The sequence below is a fragment of the Pelodiscus sinensis genome, chromosome 16, assembly GCF_049634645.1.
Source record: "Pelodiscus sinensis isolate JC-2024 chromosome 16, ASM4963464v1, whole genome shotgun sequence".
In the NCBI taxonomy this organism is placed as follows: Eukaryota; Metazoa; Chordata; order Testudines; family Trionychidae; genus Pelodiscus; species Pelodiscus sinensis.
The window spans coordinates 26158291-26183136 of record NC_134726.1 but is presented as its reverse complement, the minus strand read 5'-3'; the positions used below and the strand labels follow the sequence as shown (position 1 = coordinate 26183136).

The 24846-nt window shown below is 45.3% G+C and overlaps 1 protein-coding gene across 1 annotated transcript in view; it reads right to left on the bottom strand.

The window, feature by feature from the left end:
* DNAAF5 (dynein axonemal assembly factor 5) overlaps positions 1-24846 on the bottom strand; it is a 64886-nt gene that overhangs the window by 36229 nt on the left and 3811 nt on the right. The window contains exons 3-6 of the mRNA XM_075899536.1: positions 22891-23015; positions 21427-21542; positions 3891-4123; positions 1409-1621 (exon numbers count right to left, since the gene is read on the bottom strand). Coding sequence (XP_075755651.1) covers positions 1409-1621; positions 3891-4123; positions 21427-21542; positions 22891-23015 — 687 coding nt within the window. The remainder of the gene's footprint in view (positions 1-1408; positions 1622-3890; positions 4124-21426; positions 21543-22890; positions 23016-24846) is intronic.

Below are 24846 nucleotides of genomic sequence, written 5' to 3'. Positions count from 1 at the left end.
ACTCCATACTGGAGAAAGAAGCTGCCATATACCAAGCTGAGAGGGTCAAGATATTGAGAACTAAGTCCTTTTAACTGAACTTGTTTGGGTGAACAATTACATTGTTTTTAATCTGATTTAATTATTCTATACATAACAGATGAAGAAGTACACCAAAGAAAAAAAATGCTAACTGATTTTACACAGGACTTTCAGCATATGGCTCTCAAAGAATACAGGCAATTCAAAATAGTACAGTAAGAACTGCCTTCAGGTTCACCTCCCATGAAATCCATCTGCTGCATATTATTTATGCATGTGCTTAATAGCAAATTTTATCATTATGGAAGTGTCTTCATCCTACATTCTTAAGATGAAGGAATCCAAGCCTACAAAGCTTAAATTCTAAAGCTTTTTGCAAAGAACCTTCCCAAATCATCGTTTAAGCATAAAGTCTTTTAGAAATCAAATATTAATATTAAAAAAAATGAACAAAAACATTCTCTTTGTGAAAAATAACATGACAATCACTATTGTCAAGAAAATGTTTGCATCAATCATTTTTACTTAGTTGGACTGCAGGGCTGGGAAGGGTCAAAATACATTCATTTGGATATTGTACACAATGTACAGGAAACCCTCATGATTCGCAGTGGATGTGTTCCTGGCAAATGGCAAAATTCATGAATACTGGGAGCCTAGGCTCCCGACTCCTGCGGTGAGTTCCCTGCGGCTCCTGAACCCACCACGCCTCCAGCAGCCATGGGGAACTCTCCATAGAGGCAGGGAGCAACAGTAAGTTCACCGCAGCTCCTGGCCCTGTCCCTTCTCCCCCAGTTGTGAATATGTGAAAACATGAATAGTGATTCCATGAATCACGAGAGTCTCCTGCATTCATCAAAACAAGGACAAAATTGTGCCTTTGGAGGAATGCAAGTGACTCCCATTGCAGTACATGGGAATGACATTCATGGGCTTAAAAGCAGAAAGTTACCCTAATGTAGATAATTTGAAGTTCTCTATCAGGGAAAATATCAATATTTGATAACAATACTATCAAATAACCCAGTACAGTTTGAAATGAACATATGCAAGACTGTGTGAACTCACAATCACAAATGAAAACTTCTGTAAACAAATTGTAATAACTTAGAACTGCTATTATTTTGGTCACTATTTCCATGGTAAAAGGGGACTTGTCACAGGTGATGTACAGCCTACTGCCATGATTTTCAAATGACAAAATGTGGGCCACATTCAGGTGGCATGCAGATGGTTTTGAAGTATAGTTTGACAATAAGAATCAATTATACTCTATACCTAAAAATAACAAAAGTGCTTTTGGCTTTTAGATGTGGTATGTTAAGACTTAAAGTCTGAACCAGTGGCCTAAGCCCTGGGGTGTTTTGGATTTTCCATTTATCCTTACCTCTTCAGATCGCTGACAGATCTCAGGTTGTGAGAGTGTGTTAGCAAGATTAGACAAATGAGGCTTTAAGACTTGTCTTGGGCAACCTCGGATCACTGCAGCAAGAATCATGAGATAAGATGGCATAGGTGTTTTTTCAAGGGCTGACATGAGTAATTTCAGAGATACCTTAGGGTTAACAAATGTTCCAATCAACTCTGCTGCTTTCACACACTGTAGAAAAGAGAATAAATATAATTTGAGGATTATTTTTAAAACACAAAGACCATTCATCATATTCTGGCCCTTCCTTTTTTATGATTCCAGCTGTTTTTTAAATACTTCAGCAATTGGCTTATACGCTTTTCCACTCACTCAATAATGACTGCATGCATGAAAAACATTTCTTGACATGTGTTCAGAAAGCTCATAATAAGGCATGCAAGCACCCTTCTCAGCATCAGACTCAAAACTTCCATGAGAAAGTTGTAATGCACAGAAATGAAGTATGTAACTTTCAGTGTAACAGATCTTTAGCTTAGGGTGACCACATGTCTCAGATTTCCTGGTTTAGGGTCCCTGCCGTCTCTGCCAAAACTGTTGTGAAGCACACCCTCTACCCTCATAAAATAGAAGTAATCCATTTTTGTTACATTCACACTCTTCTCAAAACTGCATTTTAGAGAAGCAACTTTGTATCCCTCTCTCGCAAGCAGAGGAGTCAAGTATATGTGGCAACCTAGCACTAACATTGTGACTACCATGCAGAAAGAGCCTGCTACTTTCAATCTTTCATTCCTGTAGCTAGCAGGACTGCCAAGTACTATATATCTCTTTCTGGCAGGCAGAGGAGTTCCAGAGCCTAGGCTACAGCACAAGCTCAAACATCTATGCCTCAAATGAATAGCCCCACAACCTAAGCCTGAGTCAGCTGACAGGGGCCAACCATGAATGTTTAATTGCAGTGTAGATATACTCTTATAATGCCCTAACCCAGAAGGGAGCAAACTATGTTGCCCATGGGCCATATCCAGCCTACGAGACCCTTCAGTCTGGCTCCCAAGCTCCCAGCAGGGAGTGGAGTTGTCAGAGCCTTGCTAGGAGGAGTTAGCCCAGGGGTGGGCAATAATTTTTGCCCAGGGGCCACTTCAAAATTTTTTGAAGTAACCCCGGCCCACCCCAGAAGGGGCAAGGCCTAAATGGGAAGGGGCAGGGCCTAAACGGGAAGCTTGATTTGGAAAACTAACTTTGTTGACATTGCCTGGAGTATCTGCAGCCAGTATATGTCAAATCTATTCTACCAATTTTTCAAAAAACAAAATTTAAAAACTGGCAATGGAACAATTCATTACAACTAATTTTTCATGTGTTTTGGTGACAGTAAAAAGAAATAAATAGGAATGAGATTTAGTTAATAAAATAAAAAAATCTGTCCTGAATTCCATTTGATAACTTTGGCTTAATTTTGTAAATGTAGCCACAACTGACAATCTATGAGAGTTCTGCCTGCTGATAAAAATCAGTAAAGAACTGATGTATTTAAGACAGTGCAGTAAAATACACTATTAGAAAAAGTATTCTATTTCTTGTCTAAATACAACAATAGGAAGGAAGCATTTACTTGTATAACTGATGTATTTGAATACCGATTATGGCTATCATATGAACCTTAATGTTATGTTTAGATTATGCACTGAGAGATGAGATAAGTGAAATTAACTAGAAAGAGCATGCACGGCACATATTTTTAAAATGGAATTTGTTGCCCCAAGACACTTACACTTAAATCTGCTCCTTATGATTTTTAGTTGTGGTAAGAGATTAAAAACCTTTTAATAGTCTTAGTTTTGGTCTTCACACCAATAATTCAAAAATTATTTTAACAAACGCACATAAAATCTACAATGTTTAACATCCTCCCTAAAAACATTTAAAATTACTGGATGTCTTGATCATGCATGTGTACTCTGGCAAAATTCCTGTTGATTTCAGCAACAGAATCATTAGAACCATCTTTTTCCACAACAATATTTATTTGAAAGATTTTCTAAAAGATGAATGAGATTCCAAGCACTAGTGACAATCGTAACTTTATTCTATATTCTTTGGGAAGAGTGAGGCGGTCCCTTAAAAGAAATGAGAAAGAAAAGAAATTATGAGCCCAATTCACTCATGTTAGTTGTTTAGGTGGTGAATGCTCTTTTGAGTTCAATTACAGGATGGGGACTTTTCCCAACATGATAAATAAAATGACATTTTAAAATGTATTTATAGTTCATTAAGAATAGTTCAATCTAAGGATGTTAAATTTCGGTTATCTAACTAATCGTATAGACAATACAATTTGTATTGACTACATGACTAGTAGATAAGGACAGCTATGCAGAGCAAAAATAGTCGATACTCCAGTTGACTAGTTGCTTACATTCCCATTTCCATTTTAGTTATATAGACTCAATCCTGAACGTTAGATACTATAGATATCTAAAAAAAGCAAACTTACATTTCTAACCACATTATTCTCTTCATCTAAGCATACTCGGTACAGAGTTCTAAGCAGTAGCTCCATGTGCTGTGTAATGTGGTCCTCAGCATGTAATAACAATATAAACAGAAGCTGAGATGATTTTATTCTTGTTCCCTCAACCCAGTCTGTTATATCATGACAGAGACCTGGAAGAATTTTGGAGAGGTTTCTTGTAACGAGCTCCCGACATCCCAATTCTGGTCGAACCACTAGGAGAAAAAAAAAAGAAAAAAAACCCAGAAGGAAAGTTCAGGATATGTGCTACAAATGCTTTGCAGAAAATTTTAGGAAACATTAACGGTTTAGACTCATAACAAAAATAATGCCTGCTCTGCTTCTATGTGAAGTACAAGATTCAAAGTGCTTGTATAGTTTTATCTATCAGATCTGACATTGAATTTAATAGCACTGCACAACTAAACATTGCTATTAACACTTTGAAAATATAGTTATTAAATAAGTAATGCGAATACCACCCAGGTGTTATATAGCAATTTTCTTTAGTAGAGCTGAAAGCGCTTATATGATTGGAAAGGTGGTATTGACATTACATGATTTATTTAAAATGTCTAAAGGAGAGAGGAAGGGAAATAAGAAACTCACCCCCAACATGGCAAAAACATCTTAGCCAATTTCAAAGTGACAAAAAGCAAATAAAAATGAAAAAGATTACCTCCTATTTACAGTAAAACTCCATTAGTCCGGCATCCAATGCTCCGGGACTCCTGATGGTCCGGCACCATCAGGAACCCGGAATTGCTGGGGCAGCCGGACAGGCTTCCCCCATTCAGCTGCTGCTGAAACTGACCAGCAGCTGAATCGGGGAAGCCGGGAGCAGAGCAGCTGGGATGCTGCCGGGTTGGTCCCATAGCGCTGCCCCTCGGGGCTGCGGGACCAACCTGGCAGCACCCCAGCTGCTCTTGGGGACGCCTGGGGCAGAGCAGCTGGAGTGCTCCCGGGTTGGTCCCGTAGCGCTGCCCCTCGGGGCTGCGGGACCAACCTGGCAGCACCCCAGCTGCTCTTGGGGACCCCTGGGGCAGAGCAGCTGGGGTGCTGCCGGGTTGGTTCACTCATGTTAGTTGTTTAGGTGGTGAATGCTCTTTTGAGTTCAATTACAGGATGGGGACTTTTCCCAACATGATAAATAAAATGACATTTTAAAATGTATTTATAGTTCATTAAGAATAGTTCAATCTAAGGATGTTAAATTTCGGTTATCTAACTAATCGTATAGACAATACAATTTGTATTGACTACATGACTAGTAGATAAGGACAGCTATGCAGAGCAAAAATAGTCAGCAAAAACCAGCAGCGTCAGTTTCACCAGCAGGCTGAATCCGGACGCCTGGGGCAGAGCAGCTGGGGTGCTGCCGGGTTGGTCTTGTAGCGCCGCCCCTTGGCGCTGCGGGACCAACCCGGCAGGACCCCAGCTGCTCTGCCCCAGGGCTCCCCAAGTCAGCCGCTGCTGAAACAGATCAGCGGCTGATTCCAGGAAGCCCGGGGCAGCGCAGCTCTGCCCTGGGCTTCCTGGAATCAGCCGCTGCTCTGTTTCAGCAGCGGCTGAATCGGAGACCCCTGGGGCAGAGCAGCTGGGGTCCTGCCACGTTGGTCCCGCAGCGCCGTCCTTTGGCTCTGCGGGACCAACCCGGCAGCACTCCAGCTGCTCTGCCCCAGGCGTCCCCAAGAGCAGCTGGGGTGCTGCCGGGTTGGTCCCGCAGCCCCGAGGGGCAGCGCTACGGGACCAACCGGGCAGTACCCCAGCTGCTCTGTCCCAGGCGTCCCCAAGAGCAGCTGGAGTGCTGCTGGGTTGGTGCCGTAGTGCTGCCCCTCAGCGCTGCGGGACCAACCCGGCAGCACCCCAGCTGCTCTATTGCAGGCATCCCCGATTCAGCTGCTGCCGAAACTGACCAGTAGCAGCTGAATCAGGGATGCCTGGGGCAGAGCCGGACTATCGTAAGGGGGGGCTACGAGGGGTCTGGGGTGGCATCCCCTCCCACCCCACTCCAGACCCCTCATAGCCCCCCCTTCTGATAGTCCGGCATATCTGATAATCTGGCACCCCCTGGGTCCTAAAGATGCCGGATTATTGGAAGTTTCCTGTACTGTTATAATGTGAGGCTGAGAGGTCTGATTTTAAAAATTAAACTGAAGCAAATGAAAACAAAATAATAAGAAAAGCTGGACTTCTAAACAAATTTGTAATGGACTTAAAGTGCAGCAGGGGAGGTTTAGATTGGACATTAGGAAAAAATTCCTAACTGTCAGGGTGGTCAAATATTGGAATAAATTGCCAAGGGAGGTGGTGGAATCTCCCTCTCTGGAGATATTTAAGAACAGGTTAGATAGACATCTGTCAGGGATGGTGTAGACGGAGCTTGGTCCTGCCTTGAGGGCAGGGGGCTGGACTCGATGACCTCTCGAGGTCCCTTCCAGTCCTATGATTCTATGATTGGTGGTGTCAGCCATGAACAGCACTCAGAAGACTTAGAAAAAGCATAAGAAACAGTAACTACAACCAAGCAACCAATATCCTCATGCTCTCTAACAGAAAAGATTTCAATTGTATCTAGCAGATTCTAAACACTAGATCTAGACGTAACCAGCCAAGAACAACAGCCTGAGGTGCTGGATGTGGAAAAACAGAAACTAAGACAATGGTACTGGAAAAGGAAGTTTGCATTAAAATACTTTTAGAAAAATCAATACAGGTTGAAACTCTTTTAACTGGGACACTCTGGTCTGGCAGGACCATGCATGTTCCAGGACCAGAGAGTCCCAGTGGAGGGCTAGCTCCAGGGCAGCAGGAGCCCCATGAGCGGCAGCAGGAGCTCGGTGCAGAGGCTGCGGGGCAAGCAGGAGCAGGAGCCAGGATCTGCACTGGGAACCCGGAACGCAGAGGCAGCAGGGCTACTGGGCACTGCAACAGGAGCCTAGGATGCACACAGGTGGCAGGGCTGCCTGGTGCAGCAGTGGGAGCCCAGTGAGCAGAGGAAGTGGGGCTGCCTGGTGCAGCAGCAGGAGCTGGGCACAACAGCAGGAGCCCGGTGTGCAGAGGTTGTGGGGTGGCCTGGCAGAGCAGCAGGGGCTGACAGGGCAGCGGGGCCAGCAAGAGGGGGGAGTCACCTGGGAGGGCAGCAGTCGGGCCAGGGCTGGAGGGGGCTGGCAGAAGAGGGGACAGAAATGAGTCAGGCAAAATCCCTCATCTGGGACCAGTGAGGTCCCAATGGTGTCAGACCAGGGAGGTCCAACCTATAGAATTATCTACTATATATTTTAGAGAGTTTGTCTGTTTGATCAAGCACTCCTCCTAAATGGTAAGATTTACGACCACCAAATTTGAAATACAGCTTCCTCTTATTGTAACTGAAAACAGCATAAGGTTTTGGTTGTGCCAAGAAAGTGGGTTGTGTCAGGAATGGGATTGATTCTCATAAAACCAAACAGAAAAGACCCAGAACCACCAAATCAAGAACAGGTTGAACTTCTAATCTGGCACCCTCGAAAACTGACTGGTGCCAAACTAGGAATGTTAAATATTGATTAATTTAATAGTTAAATAACCTCATGAATTCTTATCAGTTATTCAGCTATTCTATAGTCCCCAGGGTGGGGCCAGTAGCCAGTGCAGTCCGGCTCCTCTCCCAGGGATCCCCCTGCCACTCCATATTGCTTCTGTATCAGAGGCAGCAGTGCAGGGTGGCAGGCAGAAGCTGGCCTGCAAGGGGAGACGGTTTAAAAATCACCTCCCCTCGTGGACCGGCTGCTTGTTGCCCTGTGCTGCTGCCGCTAATAAAGAGGCAGCAGTGCAGAGTGAAAGCAGCCCTTGTCCTGAGGGGGATGTGAACTCCCAGACCTGGTGCAAGCTGGAACTGAGCTGGGCTGCCTACCCGCTTAGATCCTCAGACACTTTAAATGCAGAGCTGCAGCAAGGATAGGTCCTGAACCCATCGCAAGCCAGGACTGAGCCCAGCTGCTGGCCAGCCTGCTAAAAAATTTACTGGTAAGTGGGAGCGGGAGGGAGTGAAATGCGTGTATACTATAGCATTAGCCTATACGCTCTTGCTTATCAGTTAACTGACTACACTATTACATTCCTGTGTCAAGCCAGAAAATTTGCTAAACCATGGGAGGTCAATATTGTCTAGCAACATTACTAACACTTCCTCTGCTTAATGGGCTCTAAGTCATCTAGAGGTAAATTAGAGCTAAAAGTAACAGCACAGAACACTGAGAGACAGGTCTGATGGCTGTGAACAAACTTCATGGGACCATGGGAAACTTGGCCATACCCACGATAGGTGGGCATCCGGCTAATTAAAATCATGCAGGACCACAGATGTTGCTGGACCAGCGAGTGCTGGACTAGAGAGGTTCAGTTCTGAAATGCTGAAGGAGACTGAATCAAGCCAGAAACATAGGATGAACCTGGAATCGGATTGCTTCTCAATAAACCTTACAGAAATGGAGATAAAATGGAATGGAAGAGAGCACTTGGGATTGTAAGAATTGACAATGAATAGCTATGGTCAGATGAAGAAATCTGCTTGAAAAAACAAATATGGAATAGCACTCTATTGACCTAAGGCAGAAAGTTTTCTTTAAAGGATTCTGACCATTCCTTTTCAATTGTTCCTTCATTTCAGATGATCAAATGCGGACATTTTATCCCTGTAGCTACTTGCTGTCAAATATTTTTTCCCCTTCACTATGAACTATTTGCATCTGTATCCCAAGGCAATGGTTGCTCAATGGAAAACCATTGAATTGCTAAGATGGCATTGACTATTAGGCCAGACTCCACTCCTTTCCACCCCCACTTGCAGTGTCTGTCACCATGAAATCAAAGCACATTAACATGGGGGTGTCAGGCTCATTAGCTTGCAAGTACAAAAGAATGGTTAAGGAAAATGCATTACAGCCAATAATGGAAAAGAAGGAATTCTATATTCTGAAATATAACTGTACAATGAATCACTCATCATTATGGAATTTACAAAATATGTTTTAAAAAGGAGGCAAGCAGAAGCAAATGTTAAAACATAATCACAAAGAACAAAAAATAATTTAAAATACCAGAAACTGAAATATAAAACATGGTACACACACATACATAAATACAAAACTTACAATAAGACACCCTAAATTCCTATTCTCATTTCAAGACACGCTTAAACTCAGTGGAAAAGTCGTCCTTCTCTCTTTCATCATATATAACTACAGAAAACCTATCAGATGCAATTTGACAATAAAAAGTAAATGACAAGAAGGTATCTTATAGTAATTAACAACATATGAGGGCTGAAATACAAAATTACTGGGTAATTTCCTCAGAACGCTCTGCAATTATTTATTAATTTTTTTCTCTGAAGACCTAAATACAGAACTTTAGCAAACAAAACAAATAAAAAAACCTGATGCAACTTGGGATAGTTGGGGGTGTTGCCCAACACTGTGAAATTCATTTATTTTGATAAGAATATTGTCTCATACAGCTCTGTAGCAAAGACTGGCTCATAAAGGAACTCAATTTTCTACTAGTGGTAAGTTCTATAAAAATAATTCCACTAGAAACAATGTTCAAACATGATGCAATTAAATACTAACCAAAATGTTATTTTAATTAACGTAGATCACCAAGGTTCCCTCCTGTGGTACATTTCCTCTTTCATGGTAGGATCACCAAAACTGATCAGCTTTTCTGTTCCCACATCAATCTCACTCATAAAACACACACTATATATAACACATATCCTTGATGATAAGTATTAATTTATAGGCGATGCCTGCATTTGTGCCTCTTCTGAAAATGGTCTAGGTAAATACAATCCTGAAGAGGACACCAAAGACTGCCCTGAAAACAGCACCGGTGATATAGACAATGACAATCTGAACAGTGAACTGCTCTTAGGACAGGTTGAACTTCTCTAGTCCGACACTCTAGTCCACGGGAGGTCAATATTGTCGAGCAGCTTTATCAACACTTCCATTGCTTACTGGGCTCTTTGAAAACATTTAGGGGTAAATCAGAACTAAGTAACAGCATACAACATTGAGAGCCAGGACTGGTGGTTATAGACAAACTTTATGGGACCACAGGAGACTTGGCTATAGACATAAGTGGACATCTAACTAACTAAAATCATGCTGAACCATGGATATTGCCGGATTAGAAAATGCTGAATTAGAGAGGTTCAACCTGCACCAATTTTTAAAGGTGCATCTTAACTGATCCTGGAATTTTAAAAAATGTATTGCCACCTATTCTAGAATATAAAACACTTGTGAAAATGTAGCAACTGGTGTAGGAGATTATTACCTAAAACCAATAATTTGGGATGATAATATTTGTAGCAAAATCTGATCTGATTCAAGAGTTTGGTGCAGATTATCAGGTCTTTCCAGTTGCATAAAATAACAACTTCTTTCCCCCACGGGGAATTCCTAGATTCCTCAAGTGAAAACTATCAACATGTCCGAGAAACTGAGTAACGTAAAAGGACTCATTGCAGAGATACATTGCTGAGAAGAGTGGATACAAATATTTTTTAATAAAAAAATATTGTTTTAAATTTAAAATCAGATTTTTAATTAAAAAAATATTTTTAAATGAGAAATTTAGTATAGATAACAGTTACAACTACATCTCCTTACACACATACTACACATACACTTACAGTTTCATAAAAATGAATTAATGGCTCAAGTCTGTCCAACCTAACTACAGTACTAGCTCTTGTTTCTTCAGAGTTCTGGGCTTTCAATTGCTGGTTCTCAGCAGACTAAAAAGTAACATGTGCAAAGAAAGAAATAAGCTGGATAGGATTGGTTTTGTCCTGTGCTTATGTGGTAGTGGACTTTGGTCAAGCACAGCAGAGAAGTTAGTTAAGAACTCGTCTTAAAGACAGAGACAATATATAGGAAAGGACAGGGGCAGCACAGAAAGGAACAGTGGCATCAACTGGAAAGAAAAAGGGAAGACATTATTCAGCACTGGGGATGTGAAGGACTAGTCGACTATCCGATAAGCAAATGGTTATTGGATAGTCAACAGGCTTGTCGACTAGTCACTTCCCCGCCTTGCTGCTTCTATCAGAAAGAGGGAGCAAGTGGGGGAGACTGGGGGTACTTCAAAGCAGCAGCACCGTGTGCAGCCTGGGGCCAAATCCTGGGCTCCGCATGGCGCTGCCCTTTGAAACGTGGCCGTGGCCTCTGCACAGAGATTCAAATACAGAATTAATAGAGCAAGCATTTATTTTTATTTCCAATGGAAGTATCCTTTCAGAGGTACGATCATCTTTCATGCTCACGGCAGTTCCATCATTCAGAACCGTGAGGAAGTTCCAGACTACTTATGTGACTTGGTACAGTTCACTTACTTTCTGTGTCTCAGATTCCTATTTGTCAGAGGATATAACAAATCCTTTCACCCACCTTTTGAATATCTGTGTATTTATAGTGTAACCGTATTATGTGTTTGTAAAGATCCTAACACAATAGGGTTCTTGTCTCAACTAGGGCCTCAGGCAATACCTTTTGGTAAATAACTATTTATAACAACGAGGATAAAATATTTCCTTTCCATGACAATCCTCCTTTCCTAAGGTGAGTTAAAATGGGGTTTGGAATCAATTGGGTGAAGTCATACTAGTTTCTGTTATTTTTGTTTTTATTATTGAAGCTTCCCTTCATCATGCTTACTACCATAATTTTAATATGGGTAACAAACAGCAGCATCATCTCTTCCTATATATAAAAACGTGTTTCCTGCCAGATAACATTGGGCAACAGAACGACGTCATCAGCGTCAACAGGCTCTCAGCAAAGCAAAAGTGGCCAGAGAGAGGGGGGTAAGCGAGTGTAGCGAGCAGAGGGAGCAGCCTCCTAGTTTCATAGAATCATTGGGTTAGAAGAGACCTGAGGAGGTCAACAAGTTCAACCCTCTGCCCAAAGCAGGACCAATCCTAACTAAACCATCCCAGCCAGGGATTTGTCAAGCTGGGACTTAAAAACTTCTAGGGGTGGAGGTTCCATCGCCTCCCTAAGTAACCCATTCCAGTACATCACCACCATGCTGAATAAAGGGGAATAATCACTTCTCTAGATCTGCTGGCAATTCTCCTCCTAATGCACTCTAATATGCCGTTAGCCTTCTTGGGTACAAGGGCACACTGTTGACTCATATACAGCTTCTCATCCATTGTAATCCCCAGGTTTTTTTTCTGCTGAATTGTTGCTTAACTAATTAGTCCCCAGCCTGTAGAAGTGCTTGGGATTCTTCCATCCCAAATGAAGGACTCTGCACTCCCCCTTGTTGAACCTCATCAGATTTATTTTGGCCCAGTCCTCCAATTTGTCTAGGTCAGGGGTGAGGAACCTAAGGCCCGGGGATGTGGCCCCTATATTGCCTGGATCCGGCCCCCGAGGCTCAGGGCTCCACGCCCCCAGCACTGGAGCCCGCACCGGGTCTCCAGCCCCCTCCTTCCCTGCCATTCCTCCACGGGGCTAGAGCACACAAAATATACTAGCCTGGCCCCTCCTAGGATCTGGTATGCGAGGGAAATGTGTGGAGTGTCTTTCTCCTTCTCAGTCAGAGATCACGTCAGTGAAGGTTTGTTTTGGGATTTTTTTGCTTCTCACTTGTGTGTGGCTCCCAACTGATTTTTCTGTGGGCCAATGGCCCTCAACCCAAAAAAGGTTCCCCATCCCGGTCTAGGTCACTATGGACCCTAAGCCTACCCTCCAGCATATCTAACTCTCCCCCTAGCTTAGTGTCATCTGTGATCTTGCTGGGTGTGCAATCCATCCCCGTATCTAGGTCATTAATAAAGATTTTGAAAAAAAACTGGCCCCAGAACCGATCCCTGGGGCACTCCGATTGACACTAACCGCGGACCAGACATTAAGCCATTGATCACTAACTACTGAGCCCAACAATCTACAGGCAGTCCCTGACTTACGCGGATCCGACTTATGTCGGATCCGCACTTATGAACGGAGCTTTCTCGCCCTGGAAGTCGGGGCGAGAAAGCCCCGTTCGTAAGCTGCTCCGGTGCCCCTGGTCTGCTGGAGACCGTCTCCAGCAGACCAGGGGCACCGGGCGGGTTCCCGCGCTTCTGAGGCTTTGCCAGAGGAAAGCCTCGGAAGCGCGGGAACCGCTGCTGCTGCCACTTGGGTGCCGGTGCCTGTGGTCTGCTGGGGACCGTCCCCAGCAGACCACAGGCACCGGGACCCAAGCGGCAGCAGCGGGCGGGTTCCTGCGCTTCTGAGGCTTTGCCAGAGCAAAGCCTCAGAAGCGCGGGAACCCCCGCTGCTGCCGCATGAGACCCGGTGCCTGTGGTCTGCTGGGGACGGTCCCCAGCAGACCACAGGCACCCGGACTGAAGCCGCAGCCGCGGGGGGGTCCCGCGCCTCTGAGGCTTTGCCAGAGCAAAGCCTCAGAGGGGCGGGGAACCGCCGCTGCTGCCGCTTCAGTCAAAGCGGCAGCAGCGGCGGTTCCCCGCGCCTCTGAGGCTTTGCTCTGGCAAAGCCTCAGAGGCGCGGGACCCCCCCGCGGCTGCGGCTTCAGTCCGGGTGCCTGTGGTCTGCTGGGGACCGTCCCCAGCAGACCACAGGCACCCAGACTGGAGCGGCAGCAGCGGCGGTTCCCCGCGCCTCTGAGGCTTTGCTCTGGCAAAGCCTCAGAGGCGCGGGACCCCCCCGCGGCTGCGGCTTCAGTCCGGGTGCCTGTGGTCTGCTGGGGACGGTCCCCAGCAGACCACAGGCACCCTGACTGAAGCCGCAGCCGCGGGGGGTCCCGCGCCTCAGAGGCTTTGCCAGAGCAAAGCCTCAGAGGCGCGGCACCCCGCTGCCGCTGCGGCTCTGCTCCCCGTGTCCCTGGTCTGCTGGGGGGGGGGGGGGCGCAGCTAGTGTGCTCCCCCCCCCCCCCCCAGCAGACCAGGCTTTTGTTTTGGACTCTGGGGCAGAGCAGCTGGGGCGCTGCCGATTGGTCCTGCAGTGCCCGTGGGCACTACTGGACCAACCCGGCAGCACCCCAGCTGCTCTGCCCCAGGTCCTGATTCAGCCGCTGCTGGTCAGTTTCAGCAGCGGCTGAATCAGGACGTCTGGGGCAGAGCAGATGGGGTGCTGCTGGGTTGGTCCAGTAGCACCCCAGCTGCTCTGCCCCAGGCGTCCCCAAGTCAGCTTCTGCTGAAACTGACCAGCGCTGACTACAGGAAGCCCCAGGCAGAGTTGCTCTGCCCCGGGCTTCCTGGAATCAGCTGCTGATCAGTTTCAGCAGCAGCTGACTTGGGGATGCCTGGGGTTCTTAAGTTGATTCTGTATGTAAGTCAGAACTGGCGGTCAGTTTCAGCAGTGTCTGAATCTGGACGCCAGTTCCGACTTACATACAGATTCAACTTAAGAACAAACCTACAGTCCCTATCTTGTACGTAACCCGGGGACTGCCTGTAGTCACCTTTCTATCCACCTTACCAGTCCATTTATCCAATCCATACTTTCTTAACCTGCTGGCAAGAATATTATGGGAGAATATATAAAAAACTATGCTAAATTCACAACTACTAAGATTGCTTAAAGTGTTCTTTTACATTCAGAACACTGACCACAACATTCATGAACAGAGCAAAAATTTCCATCAACCTTCGTTTCAGAAATTAAAAAAACCCTGTCATTATCTTTACAAAGGGAAAATATGAATGATAGGCACTTATATAAAAACTCACGAGGCTGACCATCTATTAATATGAAGAGCCTGTGACTCATGGCAAGTATGTCTTCTCAGAGAAACCAAAAGCATTTTTTATCATTTACATGTCCCAAAATACTATAACTTACATCACAGAAAAAAAAATTAAAAAGAATAACAGATTAATCTGACTGCCTTGAAAGCTGAACAGTGCAGTCAGGTTAGTTACCATTATGAAGTACTTCCCCTTTCAATCAAGCATTACCAAGCAAAACAATTTTAACAAAAATATCATTTAAAAAGAGAAAGGACGCTGGAAACCTCCGTCATGGAAAGGATTTTGCTGTTGAGGACATGACTGGCAGATAAGGAGAAGTCAAGCATGATCTTGTTCTTTCCCACCACAAGAGCTTTTTGTTCTATTAAATCTTAGTGTAAAAATCAACTTCAACCCTCTCTTGCACCAACATCCATATGCATAATTTTAAACATACACTTCATAAACCTAAGCCAGAAAACAAGCTTCATGCCACAACATAAAAGTTAAAGCTACCAATAAATAATATGGTGCAAGCATTTAGCCTTTTTTGCATACCTAGTTTTCCTTGGAAAATAAAAGAAGGTAGTTCTGCTTTAAGATGCGATGATCTGGCTAATGGTATTGTATCGACTGTACAATTAGTCAGATAATCGCTTTTTATACGATTAGTCAATAAGCACCTCTGCAGAGCCGTGGGGGTAACTCCAGAGGAGCTGACTCGAGCTGGGACTGAGCAGTCTTGGCTTGCGCCAGCTCTGGAACCACCCGCGCTGGAGCTCTTCATTTTAAATGTATTAAGAGCCCAGAGGCTCTTAATACATTTAAAATGCAGAGGTGCAGCGATCAGTGCGAGCTGGAACTGCTTGGTCCTGGCTCACACTGAGTCCAGCAGCTCCTGTCCGCTGTGAACAGGGGCTGGTGCCAGAGCAGCCCGTTTGCAGCAGCCAGGGTTGGCCGTGGACAGGGGTTACTTGGCGGCAACTGCCCCTGTCCGTGGGGGGACGCAGCTGCATCCCCTATCCCCCCTGCTGCCTCTAATAGAGGTAGTGGGGGAGGGGTAATAGAGGGGCAGGTGGCACTCCAAGATTGTGCTGGGGGAACCGACTTTTAAGCCAGCTCTCCCCAGCAGTGGCTCCTGTCCCACCCTTGCTACCTCTCATAAAGGCAGCAAAAGGGGGGGTGCCACAGAGAGGACGGATAAGCAGGGACTGCTTGCATCCCTGCTCGCCCCGTGCTTTCTGCGGCACTTCTGCTTTTGAAATGTACAAGAGCCTCATAGGCAGCCTCTGAGCAGCCTCTGCTCGCGCTGTTTCCTACTGTACCTCTGCCTCCCCTGACCCCCGCAGAGACGGTGTGGAGGGGAAATGGACTTTACTAGTTCCTCCCAGCACCAGCTCCTGTCCCCCCCGTTGCTGCCTCTCTCTGATAGAGGCAGTGGGTGGGGGAGGGGAACGACCAGTCAAGTTGACTATCGGATAATCATTGCTTATCGGATAGGCACCTAGTTGCTTACAACCCTATTCTGCTTAACTCTTTCCATTTCTCCCCCTCTGCTGGATGACTTTACATCTACTTACAAGTTTAATATAATTTTGAAGCAATCTTGCCCTCCATTACATTTCTTTGAATGATTGATGATATTCCATGAATACTTGTGTCTCAGTCTCGCTTTTCAGGAAGGGCTTAATGTCTCAGAGCATGTCCACACTAGGAAATTATTTTGAAATAACTAAATTCAAAATAACTCCTGAAATAGCAAAATTGAAATAGTGTTTCCCCACTATGGGGGAGCTCCAAATTAGTCCAAGGCAGACTCAGTTATTGTGGACACGCTACCTTGACTTAAGACCCCCAGGAAACACTGGGGAGTAATTACTTCAAATTACTCTGAGGGTAGTTATTTTGAAATAGCAGCAGCAGAGCATCCACACTAACGATATTTCAAAATAACTATTTTGAAATAAGTGGTATTCCCCAAGGAAGTCAGGAATACAAATTTTTGAAATAACTAGCCCATTATTTTGAAATAATTCTCTAGTTTAGACCAGGGCTCAGGATCTCTCACTCACCCACCTTCTCTTCTTATCTCTGTTCCCTTTCCTCATGGCTGCGTTTAGACTGGTAAATTTTTCCGCAAACTTGCCAGCTGTCTACACTGTCCGCTTTGAATTTGCGCAAGAACACGGACGATCTAATGTAAGATTGTCAGTGTTCTTCCACAAATACAATGACTCTCCTGTTCGGGAAAAAGTCCTCTTGTGCAAATGCTTTTGCGCAAGAGGGCCAGTGTAGACAACTGAGAACCATTTCGTGCAAAAAAGCCCCGATGGCGTAAATGGCGATCGAGGCTTTCTTGCACAAAACCGCATCTAGATTGGCACGGACGCTTTTCTGCAAAAGCATCCGTGCCAATCTAGATGCTCTTTTCCATTAAAAGCATTTGCGGAAAATCATGCCGGTCTAGACACAGCCCTCATGTTTACCGCCTTAAACAAGCTTAACATAAACATAAGAATGGCCATACTGGGTCAGACCAATAATTCACCTAACCTAGTATCTTTTCTTCTAACAGTGGCCAATACCAGCTGCTTCAAGGAGTAATGAACAGGACAATTACCAAATCATCTATGCCCTGCCATCCAGTCCCAGCTTATGGCTGAGTGTAGGGAACTGCAATATCATTTTATCCTTTTCAACATTCAACTCTTTGTTCACTCTCCTCTCATATATGTTTAGGCATTTTTGGAGAAAGCAGATTTAAATATTTTACAAACCACCACTTAAATCAGTGACTGCATATGGTAATGAGTCTTATCCCATTCTCTTCAATTATTTTGGGACAGACTGTGATAGCCTCTTTCACAAGGAGTACAAATTATTTTATGTGAAGTCCCATTAAGACCAACTGGACTATTTTCAGGATAATGAATAATGTACTATCAAACGTGAGTAAAGGCATCACAATTTAGCCCTATATGGCTTTAGCCCTCGTCATTTACTTTTATTTCTGATAACAATAGAACAGGAATTAATTCAGGTGGGAAAATAGGATGCCAGAGGTTATAGGAAAACCTGAAATGATGCCATTTAATAAATCTGAATATTGCAGCAGAACTGCAATATTGAGGATGTACAGTGAGGCACCTGGGACAGAGGCTCAGCACTACTTCTAAATTGATTGAAATCCAACTAGTGGATGGAGTATTGTTTTTATTTTAAAAACATAAAAATGGTTCCTCTACTAAAGAAACATGCTAACTGATAGTGAAACTAGGTCTGGGATAACACTGTTTTAGGAGAAAACAGAAATGTCTATATTAATGTATGAATTAATTTTAGTCATCAGTCCAAGCTGTTGTGTATTCTGACCACTCGATGTACCAGGAATAATTTTGGCCTTATCCTCTGCCATTAGTTCTACATTTTTCTGAACTATAGATATTCCCCAACTAAATTTCACAAGTTATGTAAGTCTCCCGATTAGTGAAAACACAATCTTAGTTTTGTTTGTTTTAAGATTAACTGTACACTTTACTTATATATTCTCATTTTCAGGTACTGCCTCTTCTTTTTGACAGCATGCGCATGTTCTGTTAATGACTGCAGGGGTCAGGGTAAAATGACTAGCAGTACTACTTCTGAAGTGTTCTCAATTATTAACAGACTCTTCTTCCTCCCCTGAACTGGAGATGAAGGAACCAAAATTTTGGAGGCTGATTAAGGTAAGAAACGGGGAGCAGAGGAAAGGGTAAAGAGATCCCTACACCTGATTAAGGCATCTACTGAGAACAGAGATGCAAGTCTGAACAGATGAATAGCAGTAGAAAAGGTATGAGACCAGGACATAGAAATGCAGAGGAGGAATAGGAACTCCCAAGGCTTGATTCAGTACATCACTGAACACTGCTACAGAGAGAGGGAAGTACCTTTTATTTAGTGAACAAATTTCAACTTTACATTTTCATAGATGTTAACTGTAATAACATCTAGTGACCACTTAAACTGAACATTTCCAGTAATCTGATTCTTGCATTATCCTCCACACAAGAGTCTCAAATACAGCAGGGGTGGTCTTTGTTGCATTTTCTTTCCTCCTCTTCTACTGATTTTATTTGTTGCTCTGACAGAGTAGTCTGTATGATTAATGGCAAACCCCACTATATCTGCAAACAACAGCAGTGACTGAGGCGCTTGTCATAGATTGACAAAATTTGAAAACTACTTTATGTTGACTTAATATCTTGCTCAAATAATAAAATTCAAACCAAGAATGTATATTCAATAAACCAGATTAACTTTCTTACACACAGACTTGGCATCCATTTCAGGACAGGTTGTACCTTCCTTAACTAGGACTCCCTGGTCTGGCATGAACCACGAGTGTTCCTGGACCACAGAGCCAAGGAAACAGTAGGTCTGGCAGCAGGGGGAGCGTCGTAAAGGGCACTGGCAACTCAGAGGGGAGCCCAGAGTGTGTGTGTGGTGTGGGAGTTGGAGGGCAAATGGACAACATGGCAGGGAATTCTGGCCCCAGTGGAGCTCCCTAGCCGGGGACTTCTGGTCCCAGCCAGGGAGATCTGGCCCCAGCCCCAGCCCCGTTCTAGCTACAGCAGCCGGGGAACTCCAGCACCAGCCCCAGGAGCCAAGGAGCTCTGGCCTGGGCATAGAGCTCTGGCCCCATCTCTCTGCCCCAGCTGTGGAGGTCTGGCCCCAGCTGCGGAGCCAGGTGGTGCAGCTCTGGCCATAGTGCTCCAGCATTGGCAGCAGTAGGGCTGGAGAGAACCTCAGGGGGCTGAGGCAGCAGTAGGGGCAGGCTGGAGCCATAGCCCAGTGGCAGCATGGCCACAAGGGTAGGGACCGTCCCTGATCCAGCAAATCCCCTCATCCGGGATCAGTCAAATTCCCAAGGTGCCAGACCAGCAAAGTCCAATCTGCATCACAGACAAGGATAGTGGTAGAAAGATTCCATCTGTGCTGGAAAAAGTTCCAAATTATCCACAATATTGAAAACTGACTATAACAGTCCATAGCTGTTATGAAAATAAAGATAGTGATATGGCTATGTCTGTACTGCGAGCTAGAGATGCGACTCCCCTGATCATGTATACACTCTCACACTAGCTTGATGAGAGCTAGCATGAGTACAAATAGCAGGGTAGTTGCAGTAGCCTGAGTAGTGGCAGCAGAAAACAAGCATGAGCCATATGAGTAATCCTACCAGGAACCAGTGGCTATGTACTAAGCATAGCTCAGTCATGCCTTCACTACCCCTGTTGTTAGCATAATACTATTCTTTATGCTCATGCTAGCTCTCAAATATCTAGCACAAGTATGCACTGGTAACATGTGAGCAGGGTCAGAGGGCCATGTGTCCTCCACCATGCCATTGGCAGGAGGAGCAAGCAGAGAGTCTCTGGGTTGTCCAGGGGATTGGTGGGAAGGCCTGGCCCCCTTACCCCCCCCCAACTCACTGGTGGCAGTAGGGGGAAGTGGAGCAACCTGGCTCTGATCCCCAGCTGCCAACTCATCATCTGGGGAGAGGAGTGTAACCAACCCTCTGCAATCACTGGCAGGAAGCAGAGTGACAAAGCCCACAGCTGGGGAGTGGAGACACATTGTTTCACTCTCCCCGCTGCTGCCGGTGACTTGCAGGGGGACCAGACCCTACTGTGGATGCCAGACCTCCACTAGTTCCCTGGTCTGCATTGCTGGGGGAGAGCTTGGGGGAAGAAGCACGACAGGGGCAGAGCAGAGGTGGAGAAGAGGCCAGGCATGGGTGCAACAGGACAGGAAGAGGTGACGCAGGAGTGGGCTATGGGGCGGAGGAGGCATTTTCCTGCCCCTCCCCTAGGCGATGCAGGGAGGAGTCACATGAAAGAAAGTGGTCAGGGGACCCCCCTGCATCCTTCTTCACCAATCATCTCTACAAACAGGTGTCTATGAGCCACAAATCACATTCTCATGGACATAATCATTAAATTATAAACTTAGTTTTCACTAGATGTGACAGCTCTGGGTAGACCAATATATTTTAAGAAATTGGAACAGAATGGTAGGAAGACATACATTACACATTATACATTACATTACAATAGAACACTTGATAGACAAAAATGAGTTTGTATCAATACAGAAGAAAATAAATTGTTGCAACTTTTTATTAAAAGTCTGTATAATCTGTGAATGGAAGCCAAATACAAATTAAATCACATGGTTTTGTTCTGTTTGTATTTTAATTCGAGCAGATGTGTTTCTCCATGGAAAAAATACCCTAGATTTTTCTTACTGGGCAAAAAGGAAAAATAAGTTCTGTAGAAAACTTGTGAAAACTATCTGTGCTCCTGCACCAATTCTGTACAACCTTTATAGATAAAAGTAATATGTACATGAAGTTTGTGTTTAAGTTAATTAAAATGGGATTTTCTAATGCACTCAGTGTAGGCTTAACTCTGTTTCTATTGAAGTCAATGGGAGTTTCACAATTAAAATAAATGCTTTAACTGAAACCATTTCTTTGAAAGCTGAACTACCCTTAATCAAATGCATAAGCAGAACTTAAGTCTGAGTGCCTTCAGGTCCCATTTAATGTAATGGGAGCAGAGGGGACACAGCCCTTCACAAGATCCATCCCATAGACAAGTATGGATGCCTCAACTGCCTTCAAGTATTTATTTTTCACATCATCTTCTTCCCTTTTTAGTATCTTTTATGCACTTATAGCTATTGAAGATGAGCTTTTGAAACTATTTTTTTTTTGCTTCCTGAATACTTTTCTATAATACTTACCTCCTTCAGGATAATGAGATGGTGTTGAATAAAAGTCAAGCTTATCCTTAATGTCCTCTTCATTCTCTTTTTCCCACTGCAAGCCTATCTTCTTCCAATAACTCATAGCCAGTTGCCTAAAGTGCAAAATCAAAATGTTTGAACCACCATATTAGCATACATACAGAACAAAAGGATTTTTAAATGAGACTGCTGGAAATTCAGATGCTCAGAATCAGAAGAATTATTTGAATACACTTGGACAAACACTGTCTTCAGATAAGCTTATTATAACTGCATAAGTGCAATTTAAAAAAAATTCTAGCCAAGCTGTACATAAAGTGTGGATATCAGCTAGCTGGGGGGGAACCCTATTATTTTTAGAGGAAGAATGCAACTTCTTTATCCCTTTTTATAATCATACTTATTTGAATGTAGCAATTATAAACAATTATTGAAGAGCTATATGAAGAACTAAGCAAATGCAGTAAATAAATAAGCAGCATGTTTTCCTGAACTCCTACAAGTTACCTGAGTGTAGAAGTACAGGCAGTCCCCGGGTTACGTACAAGATAGGGACTGTAGGTTTGTTCTTAAGTTGAATCTGTATGTAAGTCGGAACTGGCGTCCAGATTCAGCCGCTGAATCTGGACACCAGTTCTGACTTACATACAGATTCAACTTAAGAACCCCAGGCATCCCCAAGTCAGCTGCTGCTGAAACTGATCAGCAGCTGATTCCAGGAAGCCTGGGGCAGAGCAACTCTGCCTCGGGCTTCCTGTAGTCAGCCGCTGGTCAGTTTCAGCAGCAGCTAACTTGGGGACGCCTGGGGTAGAGCAGCTCGGGTGCTGCTGGGTTGGTCCAGTAGCGCGGCCGCTCCTCGGCGCTACTGGACCAACCCAGCAGCACCCCAGCTGCTCTGCCCCAGGCGTCCTGATTCAGCCACTGCTGAAATTGATCAGCAGCGGCTGAATCAGGACTCCTGGGGCTGAGCAGCTGCCGGGTTGGTCCAGTAGCACCAAGGAGCGGTGCTGCGGGACCAACCGGCAGCGCCCCACCTGCTCTACCAGAGGCCCCGGCTTTGCTCCACATCTCCCTGGTCTGCTGGGGGGGGCACTAGCTGCGTCCCCCCCCCCAGCAGACCAGGGAGACGTGGAGCAAAGCGGTAGAGGACCCGGGCCGGACTGCGGCGCTTCCAGCTGATCTGGAAGCGGCCGCGGGTCCGGCCCCGGGTCCTCCGCCGCTTTGCTCCCCGTCTCCCTGGTCTGCTGGCTCCCGCAGCAGACCAGGGAGACGAGGAGCAGCTTTTCTCGCCCCGGAGGAGGCGGGCGGCGGGACCAGGCGTCCCGCCGCTCGAGTCCTCCGGGGCGAGAAAATCCCCGTTCGTAACTGCGGATCCGACATAAGTCGGATCCACCTAACTCGGGGACTACCTGTACTTTAATACAAGTTATTTATAAAAGCTGAATCCTTTGTTCTGCTTACTTGTTCTCGGGCATTTCATCAGTAAAGCTGCTGAGTAACAAGGGAATCAGTTTGTGGAAGTAAGAATATCTATCCCGCAGGTGCAATAGCCATTCTCCAACAACACCTGTAACAGCTTGCCGTACCTAGGAAGGTGACAAACAACAGAGTGAAAAATTTGCTATAATTCTAGAGTATGAAGTGAAGAACTTTGAAAACAAAAGCCTTAGAGCAGTGGTCATCAACCAGAAGATCAGGATTTACTGGTAGATCTTGGAGCCTCTGAGAGGTGATCCTGACTGGTTTGTTAAGGAAGCTATCAAGCGCTGGCACTTCAGTTGCCCCTCCACCTGCTGTCATGCTGTTCCTGCCCTCTGTCTTGGAGGTGCCCTCTTAGGAGCCTCTTGCTTGCTGTGTAGGGTGTGGGAGGGAGAAGAGACAGGGTGCTGATGTCAGGGTGTTCTTCCTCCCTCCACTCCCGTACTAGGAATGTTAAATTTAGTTTAATCAACTAATTGACTAGTGGATGGACTAGTCGATTAGTGGATAAGAGGGGGAGCTGCAGCAGAGTTAGCTCCCAGCTCCAGAAGCTCTTAATATATTTAAAATAGCACTTAATATATTTAAAAGGGGACCAGGAGCAAGGCAAGACAGCTGATTCCCGGCTCATGCTGGGTCTCCTTGCTGCAGTCCAGCCTTTTTACATTTAAGGCTGGTGTGCAGCGGCAGTATCTGACATGAGCTGGGCAGCTGATTCCCAATTCGCACCCTGTCCCAGACACTGTGCCTCTGCTTTTTAAATGTATTAAGAGCCCGCTGGCTCGCACCAGATCCCTACTGCTGCGGTTCTGATTTTTAAATGTATTAAGACCTGGCAGGCTCTTTAGTACATTTAAAAAGCAGAGGCACAGTGTCTGGGACAGGGCATAAACCAGGAATCAGCTGTCTTGGCTCGCGCTGGGTCCCCCCTTTGAGCTTCAGCCTTTTAAATGTATTAAGAGCCTTCCAGCTCTTAATACATTTTAAATGCAGAGCCACAGCAGGATTAGCTCCCGGGACTGGGAGCTAACCCTGGTGCGGCTCCCCCTCTTATCAACGAATCGACTAGTCGATGGAAAATCCATCTGATTCCTGGCTTGCACCTGGTCCCTGCTACCCTGTCCCCCACAGAGATGGTGCTGGGAGGTGGGGAATAGGGATGTTAAATATCAGTTAACTGAATAGTCAAGTAACCTTATGTATTCTGATCTGTTAGTCGACTATTCTATAGTCCTCAGGGGTGGGGTTGGCAGCCAGTGCGCTCTGGCCCCACTCCCAAGGAGCCCCCTGTCACTTTGCGCTGCTGCTTCTGTATTAGAGGCAGTATTGCAGGGTGCCAGGCAGGAGCTGATCCACGAAGAGAGCCAGTTTAAAAGCCAGCTCCCCTTGCAGACTGGCTGCCTGTCCCCCAACTCCCACTGTGGACAGGGGCTGTTGCCATATCAGAAGCAGCAGCGCGGTGTAAGTGTCTGAGCTCCTGGATCCAGCATGAGCCAGAACTGAGCCTGTGCTGCCTGTCCACCTACCTCCTAATAATAGTTTAAATGCAAAGTCACAGAAGGGATAGATCCAAGCCAGGACTGAGACAGGCTGCTGGCCAGCCTGCTAAAAAATTTACTGGCAGGTTGGATGAGGGAAAAGGCATGTAGTCTATAGCATTAACCGATAAGCAAAAGCTTATCAGTTAATCGACTACACTATTACATCCGTAGGGTGGAAAACCAGCTTTTAAACTGGCTGCCCCCTCAAGCTCCTGATAGAGGCAGCAAGCGGGGAGAAAGCGACTAGTCGACTACCGAATAAGCTTTTGCTTATTAAATAATCAACTAGCTGCTTACATACCTATTATGTACCCTATCTCCACACGGAGAAAAAGGGATGGAAGCAGCTTGGCAATGAAAATCTCTGTTACTCTCACTCATTGTGAGAATGACACAC